This window comes from Cygnus olor, chromosome 2 (genome assembly GCF_009769625.2).
Source record: "Cygnus olor isolate bCygOlo1 chromosome 2, bCygOlo1.pri.v2, whole genome shotgun sequence".
Lineage (NCBI taxonomy): Eukaryota > Metazoa > Chordata > Aves > Anseriformes > Anatidae > Cygnus > Cygnus olor.
Window position 1 is genome coordinate 116,104,895 of NC_049170.1, and position 20,275 is coordinate 116,125,169.

Genomic DNA, 20,275 nt, shown 5'->3' on the forward strand with positions numbered 1-20,275 from the left:
AAGTTTGTCCAAAAAAGGCCCACAAGCTGTCAATACCAGACATAGCAAAAAGGGAAGAAACGTTCAAAAGTAAATCACAATTTTTTTTTTCTGTATTCAGTAAAATGGATTAACTGAAAATATGATTCTTTCCTGAAGCTTAGAGGTATAACCATGGACTTTCTCCAATGTAGCTTCAATCACAGAAGTGCAGATGTTAAAAACAGAAAAGCCAGCACAGAGAATCCTCTGTTGCTGCAAAACTGTGCAGTGCGTACGGAGTGCATTCCCCATTTACTTTGTTGCTGCTTTTCAAGAATACAGGCCATTTGAATACGTTTTACAGAGGAGCTAACGCACCTGAGCGTTGTCAGTGGCCGGATGCGTCAGCCCGAAGCGCCGGCTGTAAGCTGGTGAGCCTGCTGGGGGTGGCAGGAGGACTCGACGTGGTGACAAGGGGCTGGGATGGGTTTCCTTGGGGCGGCCAGGCTCCCCCTGGGGAATGGGGCAGAGCTGTGCCCATCTCCGTCCATCTCCATCCCCTGTGCTGCCTTCCAGAGCTGCAGCGAGGGGCAGCGGGGTAGCAAGTGCTATGGGGTGACACCAAGAGCCCCCCGTCCCCGCTGCCTTCAGGAGCTGCTCCCCGTCTCTGAGTACAAAGGTGGTAGGTGGGAGAGGAGCAACTCGTGGGTCAGCTCTTGGCCAAACGCTGCCTGTTGGAGCCCGCTGGAGAGGGCCCTTGGGGTAGCCAAGCCGCTGAGTAACCAGGGCTGGAGGCAGGCCGGGGGTGGGGGAGTCGATGAATAATGCTGAAAAAGTCAGCGTGTTCGAGGCACCGTGACACACGGGGACTGCATTCCTGCCATGTAATGGTAGTCCTCTACGCTGAGCTCTTACTCTTGGGCAAACCCTGAAAATCAGCTGCAGAGGTTAATGAGATGTTCCTACGAGCACGAATTACTCTGAGTAAGACATAGAAGGACCGGGCCTGTCGGGTGAAAAACGTTGCTTGTCCCAGTAAGTCCAAATCTTAAAACTGTCAAGAGAAATGAATTCAAGATGCTGACAGACAAGGGAAGACCGAGAGCAAATTCTGCGCACATTAAAAATAGCTGAATATGAAGGGACAGAACATGTCTCTCAGGCACGGGGCTAAAGTGGGGATGGCAGGAAGTCACACGGCTCCAGACATGTCACCTATTTACACTTGTCGCTGGCACCAAATCACTCCCCCCTCCGCGCCCTGCTCTACATGCAGCTCCTGCACCTCCACAGGAGCTTGCTGTACATCTCAAATCTAATGCCCCGTTGCATTTGGCAATGTTTTTAAGCAACATGCCCTGCTGAGAGAGAAGGAGCAGCAGTCCCTCTCCCAGCCTTGGTACATCTCTCCCAGCTGTACGCTCTGCCGGTCTCTGTGTTCAGCTCTGGCTGCGTCAGGCACTGGTGTTGCTGCACACCTCTTCGTCTGAGGAAACTGGACACCCATCTTCTCCTCTGGCTTACGTGACACAGTTTTGGGACATACGACCTCTCTGTCCCGTTCATGGAAATGGGATCTTGGTGTCCATGTTGACATCCAAGTCTTCCCAGTAATTTCAAGCATCCCATTTTCAAAGCTTCACCCCACATACTCTTAGGTTTATAATTAACCTCTTAAGAGACATGGGAAAGAAACGCTTAGATCCTCTTTCAGAGGATCCAAAACCCAATCTCTTTTTACCCTAGTAAAGGAAATTTTTACATAGTAAAGGAAATACAAAAGTTCAGATAAAACCGTGGGCATGCTTTTGAGGATTTCCTTGCCATTGTTCTTCCCCATACTTAAGCACTCTCTAGGGGTAGGTTAGAGTCTGAAAACAGTTCAGTGTTAATCCTTCACCTCTTCTGATCCATCACATTGGTCCATCACACTTTCTTCCGTGGGGAGCTGCTTTTCTCTTCGCTCATCTGGGTAATGAAAAGCCTCTCAGCCACAAAAGCACGACTTCTCTTTGTTCCTTCTCTTTTGTCTCTCCGAGCATCTGAAGCCCTGTGCTCCTTACGACCTAATGTTAACTCTGCTTCTGATGGTTATCTGCCCTTCAAGTCTGACACCCTTACAAAACAACAGCAAAACGCTGGTGTGAGGTGTGATGCCTTTACACTGCATGGAGTTGCTCCTTTTGAATGGGAGATGCTGTGGCCTGGGGACTTTCTCTGGTGTGAGAGATTTGTAAGCCGCAGTGGTAGACGTGGCCCTATCAGGAAGCAGTGCTAGGCAGCCTTCCTGCAATTCACTGCAACTCCTAAAACTGAATAATGGACACATTCCCTGAATCGTGGTGTCAGCAACCCACGGTTTCAGGACCTGAGGCAGAGGAGAAGTTGAGTGACTGCCTTAGTGTCTGGCAGGATGGCCCTGGCATGTTTTTCACTTGCTGGAGTTTATAAAGCTCTCTGTGAGGCAGGCATTAAACATACTGAGGTCTGTATTTGCTAATAGTAACAAAGGTTAGTGACTCAAAATAAATCTTTAAGCTTTTCAGGAGTCATCTTGTCAGCTAGTTTATTCTTTAATATTTATATGTTTCTGGCAACTTTTCCAGGTGTGTGAACTTTAGCTGACTCCAAGTAGAGAGGAGTTTGACTTTGGGCCTGTGGGACTGACCACGACGGTGGCTGTGGAGTTAGTGTTTTTATACAACATTGTCTCCTACAGCAGCAGCGTGAACAGTAGCTTGCCAGAGATGAAGTGCAGGCTTACTTCTTTTGCACTAATGTACAGCCTTCAGGATTATTCTTTTACTGCTCTTTCGGCCTTTCCAAGTTTGAGTTGTTTTTTTTTTTTTTTTTTCTGTTAGCCTGGATTAAATGTATGATGACTTTTATTACTAAGTCAGCCTGGCTTCGCAACACAGGTGCTCTGAATAGTGTAAAATGTCTTTAAACAGGTCATTGGCAGAGCTTTTATGAACTGTGCTTTTAGCTAAGTGATTCTGGACACAGCTTGGCCTCAGCCCCCCTGCCCCAACCATGCTTGCAGCAGGACAAGGCTAAATACTGTAAAACAAAGATTCTTACCATGTTTTCTGTTTGAACTGGTGTGACTGTAAATTGATATTTCCCAGTTTCAACCAGAAGTGTTCCATAATTCATATGTTTTACATACAGTCTTGTGGCTCGTTCCGTTCACACCAGTCTTTGAGATAAGGAAATCCTGATGGCAGGCACTATTTGACCGAATGCACATTTACAGATTAAGAACTAGCAGCTTCAAAAGGCTGATATTAAGAGCCAAGGGTTAGTGTCAACCCTAATGACTCCTAAAGTCACTGGTAGTAATACGGGGTGATGTGGAAGGACTTTCTTGTTCACTTCAGTCTCCTCGAGTGCTGCCAATAGTTAGTCTATTTATTTCAGAGTCTGCCTTCTGAACAAAATTGCAATGCATTGTTATTGTAAAGTCACAAATTTACCAAGAGTGAAAGTTTGGAGGCTTTATGTTAGAGATTAGGTACAATCTTTCTTATTTTTGTACTCAGTTCCTCAATAGAGATCTCTGTACGGGGAGAGGTGCTGTAAGCATCCAAAGATGAATCTCTGCAGAATCTGGCTATGGCAGAGGGTGAAATGCTGCTCTGTGCCTTCCTCTCCCCAGCCCTCGCGCCCCTCAAGCTGGTAGCATTTGTAGTCATCTCTGGAAAATGCCTTGTTGTGATCCTATTTCTTACTGTGATTTAATCAGTGACTGCAGGTTTCAGACCCAGAGACTTTGACTAATACTGGATTTGGCACAAACAATAATTTCAGGTCCCTCTGTTCTGAACGTAAGCAGACAGTGCCACTTACCAATTTTATTCCAACGCCATGCGATACCATGTTTTGAAACGGCTTCAAAGGAAGGACTGGATTATTTCAGCGTCTTCGTACAGGCTGCGTGAGCCTCCGAAATGGAGCGGAGAACGTGGTGAAAGCGCCAGTTTGGTGGCAGTGCGTGTGAGCTGCTTGTGGAGCGGGAGGAGGGGGTATTTTTATTGGAGTGAAGTGTGTGTGCTGCGCTGCGCTGTGTTTGGGGGGGTATGTGTTGTGTTTGGGGGACGAGGTGGGGATGGAGTGTCGGGCTTGGGGGAGAGGGAGGGAGGAAGGGAGGGAGGGAGGGGAAGGGAGGGAGCAAGGAGGGAGGCAGAGGGAGGGAGGGGGTCTGGGTGCCTGTGATTGGTAAAAGCTCCGCAAAGGCATCTGCCAGCAGGACTTCAGAGGAATGTGAAACCAAATCATTTACAAGTTAAAGATAGACGCAGAAAACACGGCATCTTGAGCCAGGGTTTAAATTCATCCCTCTCTGCCTGGCTCCTCGCAGAGCTCTGGTTGTCAGCTTTCCTCTGTCTCCTCTCAAGACTTAAATATTCCCTTAAAGATAACATAATTCTGGATTCCGTGGAATTACTGAGGTGGCCAAAGAGATCATGGTGCATACCATAGGGTAAGTAGGAAGCTTGCCTTTTTGCCATTTGCTGCTGCGGGGTCTCTGTGCTTCGCTGGTGTTTTCAGAGCTCTCAGCAGGTCCTTTAAGGTAGATTTTTAAATAATGCTTTCCCCTGTGATTTATTTTCCCCTGTTTTCCCATTGTGGGTTATTTGAACTTTATTCTTCAATGAAGTGTTAACTCGCAAGTCTTGGCGTGTCTTGGCAAGGGAGTCTTGGGCTTTAATAATCTTACCATTACAGTTCTGAGTGCTCTTTTCCTGTCAGCTGAATTTTATCACAAACCTTTGCTCTTCATGAGTGAGACATGCTTGAAATGCTGCTTATTATCACAAAGTAGAAAAGCAGGTTGTTTTTGGCATTACAGAGAATATAATCAGTATATGTTTGCTTTTTTCGCCCTGGATTCACTTATCTGCTATTTCCTTATGTGTGAGTTTGATCACAACACAGGGTTAATTAAATTTAACTTTTCTGTTGGTTTGTTCCCAAATAGCGCTTTTACTTGGCTTTTGAACTTTATATATTTTTCACATTTTGGCCTTTATGTTTTCTCTCAATAAAGTCATTCGAGTGGTAATTAAAAAATGTATGCATTCCCCTGGTAGTAATTACTGGAGATGTGAGTTTGTGAGTAAGAAGAAGATTCAAGCTATCATATTCTTTCTACAACTTAGCAAAAGTAATTTCAGTATCTAGCAGATTCAGTGGTATTTTCAGGGTATTTCCCAAACATTTCTGGTGAAGTTGTGGTGTTCCTTTGGCCAAAAGGATTTATTAAATATCAGCAACTCGGTTGGAAGTTAGATGTAAAATTTGTTGCATAGCAGGAACTGATATTGTGAGAGTTTCCTCTAACCCTGTGATGTGAGAATTGCCTAAATGACAGCAGCATCATTTTTCTCGCACATTTTGGGCACACGTGTTGCACACTTGTAGCAGAGGAGCTCCGAGCCCTGGTGTCGGTGGCCGTTCGCCCAAACATGCTCCAAATTCCTGACGTGTTAGTGCTGCCCATGATAGCCGGGGGAAGCGGGCGCTGCCCGCGGGTTACTGGAACACCGAACATTTTTGGCTATAGATACGAGTGGCAAAGAGACTTATCCAATGCCAGTCCATGCCTTGCAAAAATAGGTGCAACGGAATGAACTGAAATACACGTGTTTCCTCGGTTTGAAGGAAAGATGATGGATCTGATATGTTTTATCGTCTTTATTCCATTTGATCGAGTCCATGCTTGTTGATCAGCTTTCCGGAGTTTTGTGAAACATTGGGTGCATGTGGGTGAGCAGATCTGCCGTGAGATGTTTTCTGAGTGGTTAAATCTGGGGGATGAAGGAGAGGCAAATGCAGAACTTTTAATATAAATAATGGAGAAAAGAGAAATTGCAGGAGCATTTAAGCCATTTAAGCCAGTTCTCGGATAGTTGATAACAGTTGGGTATTCTCTTAACTAGTTCAGACTAGCTAAACACTTCAGTCTCATGCTAAATTTCCGGGGCAACTGGTTCTTAAATTAAGGTATCGCTGTAATTATTTGTTTTGGTATTGAAGTGGAAGTAGTTTGAGACAAAATATGTTAGGATGAGTAAAAAATTACAGCGGGGCTTAGCAGAGCTGTGGTTGTTTCTGGCTCTTGCACTGGATTCCTGTGCAGCTTCGGGCAAGTTGAGCTTTCTGAGCCCCTGCAAAACGGAAGGGGGTGGGAATACCTTTCTTACTTTTCTGTGTGACGGATGTGGATAGCAGGTCCTCGGGACAGGCATCGCCTCTGCTCAGGCTTGGTACAATAGGCGTCTGTTTTCAGTCGGCATCTCCCTCCCCAGGGCTACAGCAAGAGGAGGGAGGGGGGGAGGAGGAATTCACAGATTTGGAAAGTTTCACAACACCTTTTATAAGCTTCCTAAACTGAAAAAGAAAAATAGACTGACATTCAGAGGTGAGCAGAAAATAGAATTAATGTTCCATGGGAAATTCCTGAGTCAGTTCAAAATTAAATTGCATTTCCCTACCACAGTTTATTGCTTTTCAGAAGCATTGGTTCAGGAGCATGATGTTCCCATTTCATTATCTGAGACCCTTCTCCCATAATTAAATGTCCAGGAGGCACCAGAGAGCTTTGTCAGAGGGAAACCTGCTTTGTATTGTGGGAAGCGAAGCCACCATTAAAACAAAAAAAAAGGACAGTTCCTGGAAAGGAGTGGGCATCTCACCCAGGAGCAGGCATTCCCAAAATAAGGAGCTGCATTGCGATGTTGGGTCGACTTTAAAAAATATGTTCTGGTGTATCAAACCCACCTGAAATAGCATCTTTCAATCTGATTTAGCGGTAAAATGGAAAATCTTCAATAAACTGGTATTTTCCTGCAGAAGATGTCGGTGTATTTGATACAGTTTATATACTATTATAGTGTTGGCATTTTTTTATTTTTTTTTTTACAAAATGGAGAATGCCTGGCCAGCCCTGGTGCGCTGTTAGGGTGCCGTGGTGCCGTGTGTGTTGGGCGGCGTGTCGCGGTGGCACCCCGCAGCAGGCAGGGACAGCGCCGATGAGGGGAGCGAGCACACTGAGCACACCGAGCGCCACGCAGGCCGACAGCTGCAGCAGGGGTGCCTCCAGATTTGGGGAGGCGCCTTTGCGGTTGGGGTGCTCCCCTGATGCCAGTGTGTTGGCCATCGCTGCCACGTGCCACGCTTTCCTGCTCCTGGCACCTGTCTGGTGTCGCCTGGGGACGAGCCATGCCTTATCGCGGCTGGTAACAGGTCTGCTCTCAGAGCAGGCAGATCGCAGTCCCCCCTCCTCCGTTACCATTAAGTTGCAAGTGACTTTGTCACAGAATTCAGAAAAAACATGCTTTCCAAGGTGCGAATGGGTTTGCAGCATTTTTTCATTTAATACGTCCTATGATCCTTTCATTGCAAACCCTGGTAAAACCCGTGGCAGGAATACACATATGGGTGTTAAAATCCTTCCTTGCCAGACTCTACAGTTATTATATATGGTTCCCATTTCCTTTCTGTCATGACCATTTTTTCCTTTGTAAATCTTTATTTCTAGCCTCATCTTCAAGCTTTTCTCAGTGATCATTCTGCCAAAAATTGGAAAAGGGGAGTGTTGTCAGGAACTGCTTGGTTAAGAGCGTAAGGGCTGGTTCCCCAAGGGTCCCTGAGAAGATGCTGGCATGTTTCTGAGCTCACAAGTACCTAGGAGCAGCTCTCAGTGAAATAATTTCCTTTGGGTCCTAATGAATCTACTCCCAGCGCCAGCGGCTAATTTGTTTTGGCAGAATATGACAGGCAATGCCTAATACAAGGCACCACGCTACAGAAAGCCTCGATTCTGTAATTTTGTAACTCCGGTATAAAGGAAGAAAACACACAAAACCAAACGTAATGAAATCACAGTGTCCTCTGTAGCCACGTGTAACCTCGGGGCCCAGGAGCCCTCACAGATGGGAACCTGTGCAAGTCCTGCACTCGCTATTGATCCTGGCTCCCTGTGTACCAAGCAACAAAGCACTTCCTGAGCTAATTATTACTGTATGAAGAGACTCTACCTGGAAATACAGCGAGACTTCCCACTAATAGGATGCTTAAAAATGCATCTAATTGCAGCTGTGGTAGTTGAGAGCATGCCTAATACCTAATAGCCTGGAGAAAACTGCCCTCCCTTCCAGAGGGATATTGCGCGAAGCCAAGTTTTGGGGTGTCTTTCCTGGGTCTGAACCAATTGCGTGGCCTCTTGCTACGTTTGGCTATAAAACCAGAACTAAGGAAGTGTATGTTGAGTAATAGGAGATGGGAAAGTGCTGGAGACGGTGAATCCCTGCTTATGAATTTATTCGTTGGCATGCCATGATCAGCTGAACTTAACCTTCCCTGGGGCAGGGGAGGGAACAGAAGACAGTTTGTCAGCTTCTGTGCCAGTCATCTCTGAGAAGCCACGCCAGGGGCTTGGCATCATCTCATCTAAGGGTGGGGACAGAAACACTTGCCCAGTTTTGTGAAGTCCTCTGAGATGAAGGGATGGAAAGTGGTACGTAAGTGCTACGCTCCTACCTTCTTTTGCATCTGTTGTAAGGATAAGGCTATCCTGTAAAATACCTCCTTGTAAATTTCTAAGAACATTTGCACTCAGCGAAGCCAAAAAAAAAAAAAAAAGAGAGAGAGAAAAAGATGAATCAGACACACAGAAGTCTGTGAGCAAGGAGGCATTAAAAACAATTTATTGACAACTAGTGACTAGTTCTTTCAAGCACAATTAAAGTAAGCACAGCTAAAGCACAGAAAAGTGTGCTCAGAGCAACATTGTCCTTGAGTACTCATTACCAAACAACAGCTGCAGATAGAATTAATCTTACCCTTCCCCAACACATTTTTTAAATACACCATTTAACAAGGGTGTAGTTTTTATTTGAAAGCATGGAGGAGCAAATGCTTCTCAGCAAAAGAATTATAAAGGATTTTTTTCAGCACAGGTGGAACTATCTTTTCCTGAACTTTAGCTTTGAAAATTGCTGAATGCATATATATAATATATTCTGCTTGACTGCAATATCTAGTGTGCAGAATTTCAGGTCAAGCTTAGAGTTTAGCAGAGCAACTGGAAAAAAAAAAGAAAAAAGTTTTGTAGTAGAAAGTGGGTGTAAGCAGAGGAAACTTGCTAACATAATGATGGCAAGAAGCTGTTATGGGAGTCTAGGAGATAGTAAATGCAATTTCAGTAATCATACAGCTCAAGGAATGATTAGGTAGCTGATGATTAAAAAGTATCCACGCAAATATGAGTTTTCCATCCACATCAAATCTGGTGATGTATTCCCAAACAGTATCTAAAGAGCTAGAGTTTAAACTAGCTCTAACTAGTCTAAACCAGGGAATTTTTTAACAGTTTTCAGGCTTAGGTGAACTCTTGGCAAGCCGGTGCATTTACATTGTAGGGCAGATATGTGTCTGCTGAGAGTCGCAGTCACCTACAAGAACTCGGTGGTAACTTGGAGTGAATGGACCTAAGCTTTGAGTTATTTAATGTGTGTCCACATTGAAGCGGTGTATTCTCTCTGAAAAAGGCATAAAGTAGATAGGCTGCTAATTTTTCAGGCCATTCGCCTTTCCATAAAGTGGAAATAAATTCCCTGTGTACAAAGCATTGGCTTTTGCAGCTGTTCCTGTGTAACACTAGAGAAGTCACGCACTGTGCTCTGCCCAGGAGATGCCAGCCTTTGGCAGAGGCCAACCTTGGACTCTCCAGCTCTGGCTGTACCTGTGTCACAGGTCACTGGGGCCATCCCTTTTCTGCTGTATGCTGTCATAGAGGAGTGCCTGGGCTTGTGTTCAGCAAGGCTACCTATACAGACAGACTCTGTGTGGAGCAAAGAAATACAAATTGGTATCTCATCCTTGGAAGAAGAAGTCCACTTTTTTTTCCACCCTGCCCCTGACAGGTAGAGCAGGAGCAGGTAGGAAGCAGACAGTTCAAGCACAGAACAGGCAGTTTCAAAAAGGAGACCACTTGTCTCTTTTCCATGCCCACAGACAAAGAGAAATGGCTCTAAAATGAAGCGAAGAAGATGAGGTAAGCCCTAGGAAAAGGCTACCCCTGAAATGCAGTCGGTGGAGGCTGTGGAGTCTCCATCACTGGTGGTGTTAGCAATAGCTTTAATAAACATGAGCAAAGTGTAGCTGGCTTTGGCTCACTGCGGGCGGTGGATTACATATCTTTTCTACCAGTCTTGTGATTTGCTGATACTGGTGATAATCCTACACCCAGAATTATTTTCTTACTGCAATATGTGCTTTCTAAATCCTGGTTGGAAAGGTCTCTGTGCAGAGCGGGATGGGTTTTGCTGAGGTGCAAAGGCACTTAATCATTGTATAGTTTCCGCATTTTGAAATGTTCCTTAGGTAAGTAGTTAAGGCATAAACAGCTGGCTTTGCATTTCAGCTCAAATATCATCGTCCTGAAATACTTGGGGACATCACTCTGTCAGCTGGCACTTGACAAGCCATCCTAAATTTGAAACACGTAATTGGATTTGTAGGATGAAATGCGAGTCCCCTTTGAAGTCATGGGTTTTTACAGGGTACAAATTTCACGCTGAGGCCCGAGTGGCATCCACTTGCATGCGCTGAGCTTTGCTGTCCTCGGCAGGCTAGCTGCGTGCGAGCCAGGGCTGCTTGGAGCGGGGTGTAAGAGCGTGTAAACTCTGCTGTGGCAAACATTTGCTTGCAGAAGGGGGCCTTTGGAGTGCCTGTGTGGTTGAGGGAGGGTTTACAACAGGCATTACGTCAGGGGAATTAATTACTCTTTCTTTTTTTTTCAGTTAATGTCAACAAAACTAATTTACACCATCTGGCCTAAAAGAGAGAGAGGCACTCAGTAAAAAGGCAGCACCCGTTTTGGTTTCTAAAATTTCGTTTGCTGAGACTGCAGGCATTCTGTATTCTCTTCAGTGTAACTTTTTTTTTTCTGTTTTGAGGGGTTCTCACCCAACATATATTTTTTATTTCCAGTGCCCTTTAATTTGCATTTAATATGCAGATAGGTATCACTGCAAGTTAAATGTTTTGCTAGCTACTGGTTAATCCCTTCCGTTGAGATATGTGCAGAGAAGTCTCCAGTTGTTGTGAACTAGAATAGTTCCACTGAAAATACTCTGGCTTTGTTCATGCCAGTACTAATTCAGAGCAAGTTCATTGTTCACAGTGTGGGTACTTTAGATTTAGAGTAGATAGTGAGAAGTTCATCCTCAAATAAGAGATCAGACTGATGTAAAAGCTCAGTGCTAATCTCAGGGCTGGGAGTTAAAATTTCCCGTATGGTAATGTATTGTTGCACTTCCACATCCACGTTTCTTTGCAGGCTTTTCTCAGCTGTGCAATATTGCACCCTGCGTGTGAATTGCATGGATATACCTGAGGCTAGAATCAGCCTGCAAGGAAGCACAAAACCCAGACCTTAGGACCACCAATATATCAGTCGTTAATAACCTTACAGTGTTATTACAGCTAACACTGGAAACGTAATTAAATCAGAATGATTTGAAACTGTCATTAGGGGGAAAAGGACAGAGGGAAACAGTTTCACCCTCACAACATCATGTTTTCATTGACCTACTTACAGCAGGGAAGAAAACGTGTCCCTTCCCATTACAGCAGAATAGGTTTGTTCAGCAGTTTTATAGCACAGGAGAAGACTGTCTTTTCTAACCACTCCAGGAGGATTTGGCAGGGCAAGTAACGTTATTTCACACACTTAGCGCTAAGAAGTGTAAGTTCCTGTCCGAGCTATATTATTGACCCAATCAATTCAGCAGGAAGTGCTTGGACTTGGGGAAATAAAAGGGCCTGTATTCAGAGGCGAGAGGAAAAGTGTTGTGCCTGAAACAGTGCAGAGAAGCCTTTTACCAGAAAGCACATTTCCATCACCTTCCTTTTCCTGTTTCCCAGATGCAAAGGCCCTGCTGTCCCCAAGCCCCTGCCATCCCCGAGCCCCTCTGTCCCTGCTGCGCAGCCCTGCCGTTGGCCTGCAGCGAGAGGCTTCCCTTCTGCCTTCAGGCCAGACGTAGGCCCTGGAGCACCCATGGGGCACAAAGTGATGCCTGAGGGAGATCCCAAATGCTCCTGCTTCTCCAGATGGGCGCCTGGGCGGCCTGCAGAGCTGGGGACGGATGTCACAAGGAGCAGTAGGGACACAACCCCAGGACGGGCCCGGCACAGGGTTCTGTGCTGGCTGCGTCCCTCAGCTTCGCTCTTACCCCACAGCGCACGGTGTCTAGTGTTTGTTGTCTTCATAAACCATCTTTATTTGAAAATAAACACCTGCAGCTAGCCCTTTTTGGGCCACTCAGGTCACATTCCTCCACAAGGTGCTTTTGCTAATTTGGTATTGTCAGAAGTGTTAGTCACTGCAGTAGTGGCTTAATAAGTCGCAGCAGGAGCCAGCTGGTAATTAACAAATTAAAGATATCTAAGACATTTTCCTCAAATATTTCATGTGTAGCAAAAATAATTAGAAGCAGAGCGCTTCAGCTGTTTAAAGCTGTTACATATATGAAAAACATCTTGCCGTGTTAGGAAATTATTCTTTTGTAATGGCCAGTGAGGCCTAATTTTGCTGCTGTCCCAGGATTCATAAATACACACACAAGAGCTGTGAAGTAGGCAGAGAGCAGATCCTGTTGTGTTTTGTTGTTTTTTTAACTCTTTATTAGTCATGTTTAACATTCATCACAATGTCTGTCTTCTGCATCTGTTTTTAGGAGTGGCACAACTTCATAGGTCTCAGCTGTTCTCTTCTGCACGTAGCTTCCTTTCAGGTTAGAAACATCCTGAATTAGAGGATTATGTGTGCACTCACGTGTGATTGTCTCTTGGAAAGACAAAATCAGCTTGCAATTGAAAAGGAGGAGAAACAAAGCTAATATAAGTTGTATTAAACAGCTAAACTGGGCACGACACCACAGCATGAAGTCAGATGACGATGGGTTTCACAAGTAAAATACTCTGGAACGCACAAGCTTGCTTTAACTCATTTGGTGTTTCCTAGTTTCATTGCCAGATGGTGACCAGCGGTCTCAAATTAAGATGCTCTCAATTACCTGTGCGTGATGGTTGAGTGATAGCGCGCTTTGATACATCTCCCTTCCATGCTGCTTCAGCCCAGTACTCCTTGATCCTCCTGCAGCCTGGCTCCAGGACTAGGCTCTGAGTATCCCAAGCCTTTGACTCTGGTTTTTCTCTGGGGCAGGATCTGATCTGAGCGCTCTGAGGTGGAGGAAGCAGGGAACAGAGCAAGCAATCGGAGGAGCATCATTTCCACGGGTAGGGCGCAGCTAACTGTCTTCTGTGGGAAGCTGTTGGGTACTGGCAGTGGCTTTGAGACGTATGATTTACATTTGAAAACTTTCTTGCAGAGGAAAAAAAAACTGTTGAAAATGTGATTGGGTGCTTTTTGATACAACGTGAGTGCAAAGCCTTTGTCAGACAGTGACAGAGTTTTTATTCAAGCTTTGAACTTGTGCTACAGATGTGAAGGGCTGTACAATGCAAGGAAAGGCCGAGAAGGGTCTGCCCCCATAATACTTTTGCTCTTTGCTTCATTTATTCACCTTTACATTGTTTGACAGAAGAGCACTGGGGATTTCCAAGAATGTGTTTCTGAAGCTTATGAAAGAAACAAAATTCTTTGTGCAATTTCTGTTAAGGTTTTTAGCTTCTTAAGGTCAGACTCAGATGTTTGGAGTGCTTCTCAAACCTTTTGCTAGTACTACACAGAGGGTAGAGGCAGATAAGAGCTCTAAAGTCATTCACACAAGGTTGTTAACAGTGCAGACGTGTTTTGTGCACCCTGAATTCTCTGTTGTTGTCAGGGGTGGCTGTTCCTTGGGGTTTTTCTGGTAGTGCTTTGCACTGGCTGTTGTCTTGGCAGTAAAGTTTCACTGTTTTTACTGTGTAACAGTAAAGCATGAAAGCCCTGGCAGCCCCGGAGTCACACAGCATGCAGACATGGTGAGAGAGAGATCCTGCTGACCGTGCTGGGGATGGGTGAGACCGGACATCTGGGGGTGCAGGCAGAGACACCGTGTCATGCCGTGCCTTACCTGCCATCCCACAGCAGTGCAGGTATCCCACAGCCTGCCTGTGACCACCACAGCAGGTACTTCTTGCAAGTGCTGCCAGCAGTCCTGCTCCCTCAGCTGTCCAGAGCTTGCAGCCTGTTGAATGTTTCCCTTTTTGCTGCTGTTTCTGGATTTCCTTCCACTGCAGCCCAAGGGCAGGGCATGGGGATGGTCCCCACCTGGTTCTGCCCCAGCAAGGAGGCAGGTTGCAGCTTGGCACACATGCAGGGACCTGGTAGGCCGCCTGGCGTTCACAGAGAGCATCACCTGCATGTTCCTGCCATTGACAGGGTGGTGTGTCCTGCTGTAGGATCTGGTCCCACAGGCAGCATCTTACAGGACATTCGGGCCCTGCAAGGCATTGCAAATATTACTACAGTCAGCGTCAGAGAAAATCTTTCACCTCCCTGAAGCCCTTCATCTACACAAACAGTTGCACAGACTTCACAGTGATTATGTCCTTTTAAACTGCTCTATTAAGATTGGTAGTAGATTTTTTATATTATTTTTATTTTAGCCTTTGAGTTAATTCAGTTTATACAACCTTCACACTTAAAGTTTTAAAGTGTCACTACATCCCACAGAAGACTAGATTTCTGTAAAGGGGAAGGAAAATAAATACCAGGGAAAAAAATGAAGGTTTTCTTTCTTCAGTCTGATGGTTGATGTTATTGGGGAAGGTAGGAAGTGTCTTTAACACCTGTCACTCTCTTGCAGTGACACTTTTAAGATATTTGAAGACAAGTCATGGTGTCATCCATTCACCTGGGAATGAAGAAAGACATTCTCCTTTGTTTGCTATTTTTGTTTCTTTTCTCACATTGCATTGCATGATAGTATTCCTGAAAAAAAAGGATATATGGAATTCTCAGAGCAATTTGAACCACAAGAATTTCTCTTTCCTGTAGTTTATATCAGCAAAACAAGATCCTTGTAGCTGTACATTAAAGGAGCATTGTGATATTTGGATATCGCCTTCAAAGCATTGCATGTCAATACTACAGTTACTGAAAAATAAATTTTGCACAGGGACAATATGTTATTTGGTGCTTCTCCTTTGTTCCGAACATCTCTATAGTTTTTATTCTAGTCATATAGCATTCTGAAAAATAACTTTCTTCTGGCATACTTTGTTCTGTGCTCATTGCCTCAATTGTTTAAGTCAGACTTGGGCTGTCCTCTTCAGTTTTTATTTTCGTCTGATATTTGAGAAGCAGTGAGCTAACCTGTGAGATGTGTGAGGACTCCGGGTGACTGAGTAATTCCACAAAGACTGCTGCTCACTGGTCGATCGCTGCACTTGCGATTTGCTTTTACCAAGATAAATGCCAAAGCCCTGCCGGTGAGCATAGAGGTTCAAAATGCAGATGGCCAAGCTGGAAACCCATTTGTTTTGTGGTTTGCAGCGCTGTCGGGTGCGACCCAGAGTCCCCAGCAGGCTGCGGGGACAGCAGGAGCAGGGACGCTGGGGGTGACCTGCTGCGAGGCTGGTCCAAGCTCTGCTTACCGCACGCCTAGGGAATATTTCTGTTTATTTCAGACGGCCGGGCAAAATGTCGTTCCCAACCGCTGCCTCAATGTCACTGCCTTTGCTCACTTGAGCAAAGCAACAGGTGGCTAGATCCTGATGTGCCGTGTCCGGCCCATTTTGCAGTTGTTTTCTGCTTCTTGATGATGCAGGGATATGGACTTGAGGTCATTCCAGCTGCTCCGGTCACTCTTCTGCTCGCTGAGGTCGTTTTCACTTGTGTGTCTACAGTATTCGTGGGATCCCAAACACTACGGGTAAAGATCCATGCTGACTTCTTGTCATGAGTATCTCCCTGCCTATGGGAACCCAGGCACGTATATGTATATATTTTTGAAGCAATGATTATGGTGGTACGTGCAAGATTATCTTCGCAGCCTTTTCATTTGAATGTAGACTTCCACGATTAATTACTATTATGAAAAATTCAGTCCACCCTGTTTAGAATTACACATATTTACTCAGGCTATTGTTAACGTTCATGCTGTTGTTACTCACGCATGATTTTTGCTTCCATGTAAGTTTTATTTTACTTTGATCTTCTCCTGTAGCGCCCGACATACCTTTAAAAACCACTTCCCCACAAACTGTTATTTCACTGTAATTATAAGAGAACATGCGTATGAATCACAAATGAGAGTATCACCCAACTGGATGTTCCTAGAAACAGGAGAGCACTTACATGCAATACAATACATTAATCATGTATAAGGAGTCAGCTATTAAACTGATTTTTTTTAATACAGTACATTGAGTACGAAGACGTGAAAAGCCTTTTCAGTGAAGATGCTTGTGGGCTTTTGGAACACTCTTTTTTCTTTAACTTTTATAACTTTCCATCATCACACTCTTGTCATGGGTTTGAAAAGGAAATACACAAGTCCGGGTGACTCCAGGTTAAGTTACCTGGAGTGTGAGTGTTGATGTGTGTGTGTGTATAAATACATGTTTAAGTATCTGTACGCATATGGATAGTGTATTTTGGTCCCATGTATTTTGGTACCAGCTTTTCTCTTTAAGGGAACCCCACAGCGCATCTGGTGCTGCTTTGTTGCAACAGGAAACATTTTTAATCATGTGCAAGGGGCTTGCTTGCCTTAGACGCATTGACAGTGCAGGATCTGTGGTCACTGGAAGGAGATTTCTCAAATGAACGCAACTCTGATAAACCAAGTGAGCTATCATTCCTTAACAAGGCGTTACCCCTTGGGTTGGCTTCAGGCTTACATATTTCTAAATGTCACTGGTAAAAGAAAAAGGAAGGAATGTCGAAAGCTTCAAGCAACCTTGTTTTGAATTGTTCTTCAGTTCCTTCCTCTGTCCCTTCCCCGTGCTGGTGAGATGTGCTCCACCGCCGGTCACGAGCTGCAGAGCTCAGTCAGCCCCGCACGGTGCCCCGGGATGATGCACAGCATCTGGGCAGCTGGTGGAGCTGAAAGCAAGTTAGAGCTGCCTGGTACCCGGGCAGCTCAGGGAGGAAGCGGAGAAATTGGGGTTTATTTTTATTACTGAGAAACCTCTTACCACTGGGCAGTGGTGCAGGGCACCGCTCTGCTTCCCTGGGCTTGTCACCCTCAGCTCCATGGGCTTGGGGTGGTGACAGGGCAAGGGAAAGGACCTGCTGCAGGGCTGCGGTTATGCTGGAGCAACTTAGCTCTGCATTAGCAGAATGGAGGTTACAGCCTGGGTCCCTTTAAATTCCTTTATTGGTTTAGGCAAAAAATCGGCAAAGAGAGGTGGTTTGGGGAATTAATAGCCACTCCTGATAATTAGGCTTTTAAATAAAGAATGGGATTTTCAAAATGCTTCAGTAAGTGGCAAAAGCAGCAGGAGAGAACAGATTTAACACTTGTAAATTATCTTTTATTTAAGGTGCTAAAGTTTGGGCAAAAGACATTGCAGTTCTCTTTGGAAGAAGAGTCTGTGTAATGAATAGTTGGTTCTAACCTAAATCCCGTCCTCTCTTCCTACTGGAAAACACAGCAGCTGTGATTCCTGTAGCAGGATTTAGAATGACAGGCATGTTTAAATCTAAGTTTTACTACTGGGATTTGTCTAGTGAAACTTAGCTAAAACCATCCTACCACTAGCAAATACAATACTACAAGAGCTTTACAGTTTAAGCCAAGTTTTCTTTGGCTCTCATAGTCGTCCTGGGCCTCATTCTGTGGCGAGAAACCCAGATGGTCTGTGCTCTGTGCTTCCAGATATATTGGGAGTGACTCCTCTGTTTCTCCCTTTTTTCTCACCCCTCCAGAGAGCAAGGCGCTGCACATACATGCCCTTCAAAGCTTCTCTGATCAAGGAGTGACAGGAGAGGAATTGCATTCCCTCTTTTCACTGGGCCAGCAGCACTCCTGAATAAACTGCCAGTGTGTGTCGGTGGGTCAGGGAGAGGAGGCGGTCTTTGGCAGAGAGCAAAATGAAGGTACCCCAGGACCGCTTTGTGCTTTAGTCTGCCTCATGGGTCAAGCCCCAGAAGAGATCAGACTGTCTGAGGGGTTGGGGAAAGAAACCCCCACCTTTCTGACACCCAGCTGCCCTCTGTCCTGATGGCTTTTGGAAAAGGATGCCCATTCATTCATAAATTCATTCGTTTTTCACTCATTAAGTAAGCCCATTTCATGCTCTAGAAATATAGCAGTGGTGGAGGGTGCATTGCACACATACACGTTTCAGAGCTGTGAATGCAGTATTACCATTTGTGTCGGATTTTTGGAGATGCTGAGCAGCTGTAACTGTGAATGAAGTCCATGGGAAGCCTACATGGAAATCACACTGTTAACAGCGTCGCTCTCTTTACCAAGTCGGTACTGGTTTGCTTTCAGTGCCAGACTCTGGTACTAGCAACTCACCTGGTTATTTGAGTACTATATAAGTAGAATCCTTATCTTTTGTCTTTTATTTATCAAATGTTGTACTTGTAATTTATCCTTGTTTTATGCTGTCATACACAATTCATGATCCAGAACTGCAGTGGTTCTCCTGACCCTGTAGAAAATTGACAGGTAGAATTGCTTGGAAAGTAATCTCCACTGGAAATCTTATTACAAGGAAAATTCAACTAGTTATTACAAAATTGACAGTCCTGTTCATTCACCTGTCCAGAGCAGAATGGAAGGTCAACTAAACTTTGAACCCTTGGTAAAGAAGTGTCACTTCACATTAGTGTGACAGGCAGTCCGAAGACGGGATCGCACATTATTAAAGGTAAGAGGCGTAAAGTCCCACTTACAGGTTTAAAAGCAAAATCCTATATGAGAATGATTATTGAGTAAGACATTCACATTATCATCTTCCAAATGACGGCTCTATCTGTCTGTAATTCATCATGAAGTAAAGAATTTGTGGTGTTCCAGGAGTTCTCTTGACCTGACAGGAAAACTTTATGGCCTAACTTTATGACCCCATGAAGTTAAATACATTACTGCACTTCTAAATCTAGTCTTTCCATGCCTGAACTGCAGATACAAAAACTTCTGTAATACCCCCTATTTATTATGCAACGGACACTTAAAAATTCTAAAACTTTTTTTTTTTTTTTATAGTTCACATACACACACAACCACATTGAGCCAGTTTATAACACATTTCAAGCTATTTGTCATTTTTAATTTTAGAGTTAGCGGCAATTTTAAAGGTCAGGCTGTTAAACCTCCGCCAGTTTTCACTTTGTGTCATTGTGAGAACTGCAAACGATAGGCTTAGAATTTGACTTCTAGATGTGATCTTTGTGCCCTACGGCTGTTGCTGCAGAAACGATTAAAATTCACCTGGTGAATTAGAAGAGGAGACTTTGGTGCTGCTCATTCCTGGTGGTCCCACAGATAGACTTGAGGCACGGTACTGAAGTCGTTGTGTGGGTCTGGAAATGCTCCTTTGCTGCCTTGGAAGAGGGTTTTGTTTTGCTCTTCTTTCTCTGAAGGTCATTTTGTTTAAAACCTGCTCCAGATTTCCGTTTGGCACACAAATAGAATTGTGTGCTACTTGTCTAGGTATCCTCTTTCTCGCATCTAATACGAGCCCACATCTCAGATTTCTTTTTCATCTGCAGAAATATGACTGTGATAATTTTATCTCAACAGCCTGTATGGCTCCACTCGCGTCTAGGCGGCAGTCTGGCTAGCTGTGGGCTTCAGGCACATGACCTTGGGAGAGGTAAAGACTATTCATGTTGCAAAAACCCTCTGTACCAGTATGATGATGTGCGTGTGCATGTGTTTCATATAACTTTGAAAGAACATGGCAGATACAGAAACTCTCCTTCCCTGTCTGTCACTGCCCAGACTGGCCACAAAACAATTTTTCTGGACTCATTCGAGTTCATCTGGCAGCTCTGTTGCCTTTTAGATTCCCTCCTTCTCTCTTTATTTTCCTACTCCTTATCAGCTCACTGGAGAGTAGTTGGTAATATAGCCTGTGATAAGCAAAACACATAAAGTCCTAACGATTTAATAGGTTGGAAGCACTGCCAATTAGGAAGGTTGCCCAGCAGCTCCCATTATAGTACCCTGTTTTTCAGGGTATTTTTGAAACTTTTAACATTTGAGATGAAAATTTTCAGGGCAGCTGTTTTCCTCAGCCTGAGTATTTTTGGAATATTTCAGCTCAAGTGATTCAGTAAGATTGAGAACAAGGCTAGCATAAAAATAAGTTGTTGTTTTTTTCACGTTAAAAGAAA

At 44.6% G+C, this 20,275-nt stretch overlaps 1 protein-coding gene across 19 annotated transcripts in view; it reads left to right on the forward strand.

The window, feature by feature from the left end:
* DTNA (dystrobrevin alpha) overlaps positions 1 to 20,275 on the forward strand; it is a 223,993-nt gene that overhangs the window by 42,077 nt on the left and 161,641 nt on the right. For 3 of the 19 annotated variants that reach the window (XM_040550317.1, XM_040550318.1, XM_040550315.1), the window contains one exon: positions 13,196 to 13,269. The exons of 2 other annotated variants lie outside the window; for them this stretch is intronic. Coding sequence is in view for 13 of the 17 variants with exons in the window: in XM_040550326.1 (XP_040406260.1) it covers positions 4,428 to 4,444 (17 nt within the window). In the remaining 4 variants the exon portion in view is untranslated. Of the gene's footprint in view, positions 1 to 4,216; positions 4,445 to 13,195; positions 13,270 to 20,275 lie in introns of those variants that run through there. 14 more of the 19 variants (XM_040550325.1, XM_040550319.1, XM_040550322.1 and 11 more) reach the window with 8 other exon arrangements.